This window comes from Ailuropoda melanoleuca, chromosome 6 (genome assembly GCF_002007445.2).
Source record: "Ailuropoda melanoleuca isolate Jingjing chromosome 6, ASM200744v2, whole genome shotgun sequence".
Lineage (NCBI taxonomy): Eukaryota > Metazoa > Chordata > Mammalia > Carnivora > Ursidae > Ailuropoda > Ailuropoda melanoleuca.
The window spans coordinates 35,300,443-35,306,886 of record NC_048223.1 but is presented as its reverse complement, the minus strand read 5'-3'; the positions used below and the strand labels follow the sequence as shown (position 1 = coordinate 35,306,886).

The 6,444-nt window shown below is 44.7% G+C and overlaps 1 protein-coding gene across 5 annotated transcripts in view; it reads left to right on the top strand.

Annotated features, from left to right (window-relative positions):
* Positions 1–5,751, top strand: part of MYRIP (myosin VIIA and Rab interacting protein) — a 361,216-nt gene extending 355,465 nt beyond the window's left edge. For all 5 annotated transcript variants that reach the window (XM_019807381.2, XM_019807380.2, XM_019807379.2 and 2 more), the window contains 4 exons: positions 430–534; positions 647–707; positions 2,228–2,346; positions 3,541–5,751. In XM_019807381.2, the coding sequence (XP_019662940.1) occupies positions 430–534; positions 647–707; positions 2,228–2,346; positions 3,541–3,573 (318 nt within the window). In that variant the 3' untranslated portion in view covers positions 3,574–5,751. The remainder of the gene's footprint in view (positions 1–429; positions 535–646; positions 708–2,227; positions 2,347–3,540) is intronic.
* Positions 5,752–6,444: the final 693 nt, after the last annotated feature.

Below are 6,444 nucleotides of genomic sequence, written 5' to 3'. Positions count from 1 at the left end.
GGGGGGTAATCAGAGGGGGGAATGAAACATGAGAGACTATGGACTATGGGAAACAAACTGGGGACTTCAGAGGGGAGGGGGTGGGGGAAGGGGATGGACTGGTGGTGGGTAGTAAGGAGGGCACGTATTGCATGGTGCACTGGGTGTTATACGCAACTAATGAAGCATCAAACTTTACATCAGAATCAGGGGATGTACTGTATGGTGATTAACATAATATAATAAAATAAAATTAATTATAAAAAAAAAAATAAAAAAATAAAAAAATAAAAAAATAAAAAAAATAAAATCTTAAAAAAAAAAAAGTTGAATGAATGAATGAGCATACATCAAAGCAGATTTGTTCATTATAGATTCCTATCACTTTTAATAAAGATTCTTTCCTCCTATGCTTTTCCCCTACTGATTCTGTCCTTCTGTTGCATGAAGATTTCTGATATCGAGAGCCGGATTTCAGCTCTGACCATTGCAGGATTAAACATAGCACCGTGTGTGCGCCTAACAAGAAAACGAGATCAGAAGCAAAGGAACCAGGTGCGTTGGTCCCTCACTTCCTCTGTTGGAATATTGCACAACCTGGAAAATTTAGAAGATAAAATATCTTTGGCTTTGCAAACGTGTGTTGACTGCTGTGTTCTGTTTGTAGGTACAAACCATAGACACATCAAGGCAGCAGAGGAGGAAACTGCCTGCCCCACCAGTGAAAGGTGTGTTTAAAGTAAAACCACGCAGAGCTACCAAAGAATTAAGCCTGAATTATTTACTTTGAGTGACTCAGTGATCTGAGTTTGAGGACCAAACCCAATGGGGAGTTCTCACCCAGAACTGCTCTTGTGAAGAATCTATCTTGACTTGAATCCCCCCAAGAAGCAGTCCCCGGGACAAGGATGGGAATTGGGAAGTAATTCCAAGAAACACTGGTAGGAGAAGAAAGAAATGATTCAGAGAAGGAAATTAAGTCAATACAATGCAACTTAATTCGTAGTTTATTTCTCTGGGCAAATGAGACTAAATCCTGCTGAGGACTTCTGGGAAACGGTATTGACTGCACCTCAGAGTTTCCTGCCCAAAGACTAGGAAGATGAGGATTTTTGCTCTCTGCTATCATCCCCTGACATTTACTGGGGAGGAGGCATTAATTCCGTGGTACTTCTGCCCCACCCCATGCATGAGCTAAGAGAGAGTGACGGTGCTTGCAGAAGCATGCTGTTGGAATGTGCTGGATGCCAGAATGTGTGGTGATGTCAGGGAAATGTGGGCAGGGCACCAGAGGCATCTAACACAGTACGCAACCCACAAGGGATTCCAGCGATGCCCGTGGTGTCCTCCTCATCCACTGGGCGTTTTCAACAATTTCCCTGAATTCAGGAACCACATAAGATGATGCTAAACAGGAATTTAGATCTACAAATCACAAGAGTAGACAGTCAGAAGACATGTCTGAGTCTTGGCTCCACTGTTCTTTCTTCAGCATTTACTGAATCTATAAAACCCTATACAATTACAGTGTATTACAGATCCATGGTCTCTTATTTGAAACCCTTGAATAAGTATGTTTCAGAATGTCTTGGACATTAGAAAGGTAAAATGTACATGTACAGTATATTTCCTAACAGCCCCCTCACCGTGGTGTCTGGGGCAGCATCCGATAAACACATTAATAGGCTTGCACCAAAACACGAGAATGTTCATTCTCAGTGGGACTGACAAGGATTTTAAATGGCCATATGTCAGCGTAAGTCAGGTTTTGCCATTGGACAATTTTGGTACCAAAGTTGTAAGGATTTACAACCTTTAGAGCCTTTTGTATTCCAGAATTGCAAATAAGAATTTATGAACCATGGATGGGGCACCTGGGTGACTCAGTTGGTTAGGCATCTGACTCTTGATCTCAACTCAGGTCTTGATCTCAGGGTCATGAATTCAAGCCCCGTGTTGGGCTCCATGCTGGGCTTAGAGCCTACTTAAAAAAAAAAAAAGAATTTATGAACTACAGTGGATTATCTGCAAGCTACCTTTTCCTGGAAAGCCACTAATGATTCTTGAATTTGTTTGATGCACATCATAAAAATAAACACAAAATTAAAAGCTTCAACAGTCAGACCTGTGGACTGGAATGAGATGCCAAATCTGGAACAAAATCTGGGTCATGGGGACACCTGGTCTTTCTTCCTCAACACTTGACCCAGCTTCTGGGTACCACTTATTTCCATTTGTTTCCTTTTAGCTGAAAACATTGAGGCATCTTCAGTGACCACCATGAAAACATTTAACCGCAACTTCATTCTCCAAGGCTCCTCGACAAACAGGATGAATGAAAGGAAAAGCACCACCAAGGATTTGGTGGTAAGTCAGCTGTGTCTCAATGCCCGTCCCTTGCACTGTAGATGGGGCTTCCATTCTGTAGCCCTTCTGTCCACAGCTCTCCCATCAGAGCCCCAAGAAGCGTCCTTCCTGCCTGGTCTCATGGTCTGTTGGTTGGGGAAGAGCGGGGTGGGCAATGAGAAGTGATGAGCACCCTGCCTGGTATTGGAACCTCTTCGATATGTGGCTACATCCCCGCAACTATATATCCAGCTCCTTGTAGGGTTTGATATGAGAGAACTAAAAATGTAAGGTCTGGTTGAGGTGTCAGAGTTTTTACCCTGTTTTTGATCCATATTCACTCTTCTTCGAAATTCTTGTTAGCTATTAATTACTTGTTGTGTTTCTGAAAAAAGTCAACAGCTGCGCCTAAACACGAGGGAAGGGACAGGAGATAATTTGCACAAACCCTGGAGATCCTATAAAGAGGGCTAAGGGCTCGTTTGACTGAACACCTGCCTATGCTTCAGATTTCGGCAGAGGCTTGGTGCTGCTTGCATGGGTAGAGATAACGCAGCTAACCTGCCTCAGAGGTACCGTTATGCTGAGGGCAGATGGCATCTGGGTGGCAAGAATGAAGCAAGGTCAAGTTTATTCTGTTGCCTTTTATGCATCACCCATCCCTCCCTTCGCCTTCCCCCCACCATTGTCCCTGTCCCCTGAGCGGAGGAGCACCAGGTGATGGCATAATGGTGGCCATGCCCTTTGGTTACAAATTACTGCATCTCTGGGCACCACCTGATGACAGCGGGGGCCCACTGCCTTTTCTTCACTGCTCAGCCATTACCCCTGACCTTTTAAAGTCCAATTACTTTGCTCCTGGCTGTTACTTTCAAAGGCTAAAAAGATGCATTATCGCACTTAAAAGGCCAGACCATTAGGGCCAGGGAAGGGAATCTGTTATAAATAAAATAGTTAAAAACATTACCTTTCACAGAGATAGAACTTAGATTAGTGGTTGCCAAGGGCTGTGGGGAGGGGCCATAGGAAGAAACCACTTCTTGAGTAAGATGTTTGATTTTAGAGGCACGGTATGCTTTAAACTAGCTAGGGGTGGTGGCCACGTGACTTTGGAGTGTAGTAAATGCAACTGAACTGTTCACTTTGGGAGGGAGGGGAGGGAAAGGGAGAGGGACAATCTTGAGCAGTGACAGTGCGCTCACCATCTCCCCCCAGGAGCCCACTCTGGAGGCTGCTGTGCTGTATTAGTGCCATGGAACCCCACTGCCAGTGACCCACTGCCTCCGGCCGTACACGACAGTGCCTTGACCCAACAGCCATCGTATACTGTACGGATTTCCCCCTGAGGAGAGGGCCTGGGAGGCCACGGGGCACCACTGCACGGGGCTGTCCCAATACCTCACCCAGAAAGCAGTCCCGGACTGGAGCACTGCGGTCTTGCCCACTCTCTGCCTTAGGCTCCCAGGGGAATCCAAGACAGAAAACCCAGACGCTGGCTTCCAACAGCAGAGCTCCGTGTTCAAAAGATGCATCTTTTCCTTGTCCGCTTTGCTACTGTGTGTTGTCTTTCAGATCTTTTTTTTTTTGGGGGGGGGGTCCCTCTGATTCAGCTAGAAGCATATGTCAATAGTTACTTGTCCAAAGGAAAACAATTGTGGGGTGGGGGGGGCGGAAGGAAGGGAGATGGGTATTATCATTTAATTCGTCAACAGTTCTTACTAATCTCTCACAAGCATCTTTGTCCCACAAGTGCTAAGGAAGAAAAGTGCAAATGCCCCCATAGTGAACATCGGGACTGTCCCATTTGGGGAGCATGCACCTGGCAAGGATGCAGATGTCCTTCAGCCACCTCCTTCCTAGAAGTTCCAATCACCCCACCACCACCCCGTACAACCAGTCAACCAGTCATTCCCATTGCTTTGCCATCACAAGCCACGAAAGGGAAAGCTCTGCCTCACCCATGCCATATCCAGGTCTATCTGAAACAAGGTCTCATTGAGAATTCAGGCCTCTTCCCTGGACTTACTGACAGTTTCCCCACTCTGAAGGGGGGAGGAGCTTGAGAAATCCCACCATTGACTTAAGTTTAGGACACTGTCCGGAATGCATATGATGTGGTTTAGCAATGACCACATCTAATGGAGTTCAGGTAAATGGATTCTTGCAGACAATAACCACTTGAGAACATGTTGTCCTCCAAAATTTATTTCCCAGTAAATATTCAGCAAAAGTAGTAGGAGGACCTTAAAGGTAAACATGGTTAAAGAATCACCTTGGGAAAACTTACAGGCATGAAAAAAAGCAAGAACAAACTGAATTTAATGGACACAAGAGCTGCCACGAGCTCCACGTTCGTGTTCTCAAATACACGACTACGTAGAGCGTGTTTATAAAAACAAATGGAATGGAATGTCGCACAATAAATTGAGCATTTACAACCTTTCTTACATCTGTCCCTGAGACACTCTGAATCAAAGGAAGCAAACGATGGGAGGCAAGGGGACAGTTTGACGGAAATGTATTAAGTGACTGCTTTCAGGGAGGCAATTCCTTCTAAGTTTAATCCTTAGAGCAACCCTCTTCAGTAGGTATCCCCATTTTTCAGATTTGGAAGTGGAGGGGCCAGAGAGATTAGTTGGCCAAAGTCACACCGTGAAGCTAAGTCTAATTGGAATGCCTCACAAAAGCCTCACTCCCTGTTTGTTTCAACTTCTACGTTCTGCTGCTGCTACGCACATTCCCAGACCTGATTTGCTGCTGAGGTGAGTGTTCTGATCCCTTCCTGATGGGGGTCTACCTATCTTCTAGTGACACTCCCTGCTGATTCTGTGTACGTGTTATCCAACAGAAGTGACTCCTTTGAAATAAAGTAAGTCTTTGGCTTTTTTGTTCTGTTGGTGTGACTCAAAGCAGACAAATACAAATTTTAAAAACACAACAGAAAAAGATCTGAGTTCCAAATAGAATGTTTTCTTTAAGAGGCATGAAAAGCAACTATTGTTGTGTTACAGTGTTAAAATATTCAGTTTTCTTTGACAAAAATGTGTACTGTGTAAGCCTTGCAAAACAAACAAACAAACAAAAACAAAAACAAAGAAGAAGCAGCAGCCTGCTCCATGGCATTTGAAATTTTATAAAGGTTTCCTTGTGCCAAATAAGTGCAAAGATCTAACTTACTATTAAAAACCATAAGCATATGTTATAGTTTCAGAAGAATTATTTTGTCATCAAGTGATTTTGATCTTCAGTGTCAATATTTATATTTAGATTAATTTTTATAAATGAAAATATTTTAATGGTTTAAGAAAATGAGGACAATAGGACCATATCTTTGATGACTTCTTAAAGTTATGCTTGCCTTCATGTTACATGCACATTGCCAAGACTTACTGTCAAGAGAAACGATAAAGAAGTAAAAGTCATTTATGAAAATAATGTATGTGGGTGTGTGTTTTGTGGGGGTGGGGAAGACTGGGAGTGCAGGGGGACAGGGAAAGAAGTCAACGTTTTGTCATTGGACGGGCCGACATTCAAAGCTACTGTTGCCCCGCAGCCCCGTTCCTTGCAGTCACACCACTTGCTTCTCCATTGCTCAGCGTCCTGAGAGCAGCAGTTCTCAAAGCAGGGGCAGGAGGGGAGCACTGCGGGTTTATCACTCAGAAGGCTTTTCTTTTTTTCTTTTTTAATGTTTTTTTATTATATTATGTTAGTCACCGTACAGCACATCCCTGGTTTCTGATGTAAAGTTCGATGATTCATTAGTTGCGTATAACACCCAGTGCACCATGCTATATGTGCCCTCCTTACTACCCAACACCAGCCTATCCCATTCCCCCACCCCCCTCCCCTCTGAGGCCCTCAGTTTGTTCCTCAGAGTCCATAGTCTCTCATGCTTCATTCCCCCTTCTGACTGTCATAACTCGGCGGGGGTTGCTACGGGCATACAGTGGAGAGCGGCTGGGGATGCTGCTAAACATCATTGCTGCGGAGCCACCCGCAGCCCAGAATTATCTCACGCAGAATGTGAATGGTGCCAAGTCAGAGGAGCCTGGGACCTTGGAGGTAAGCCTGGCCGTGAGTGGAGAGGCCCCTGCCAGTCTCTGCAGGGACGGTGGAGCT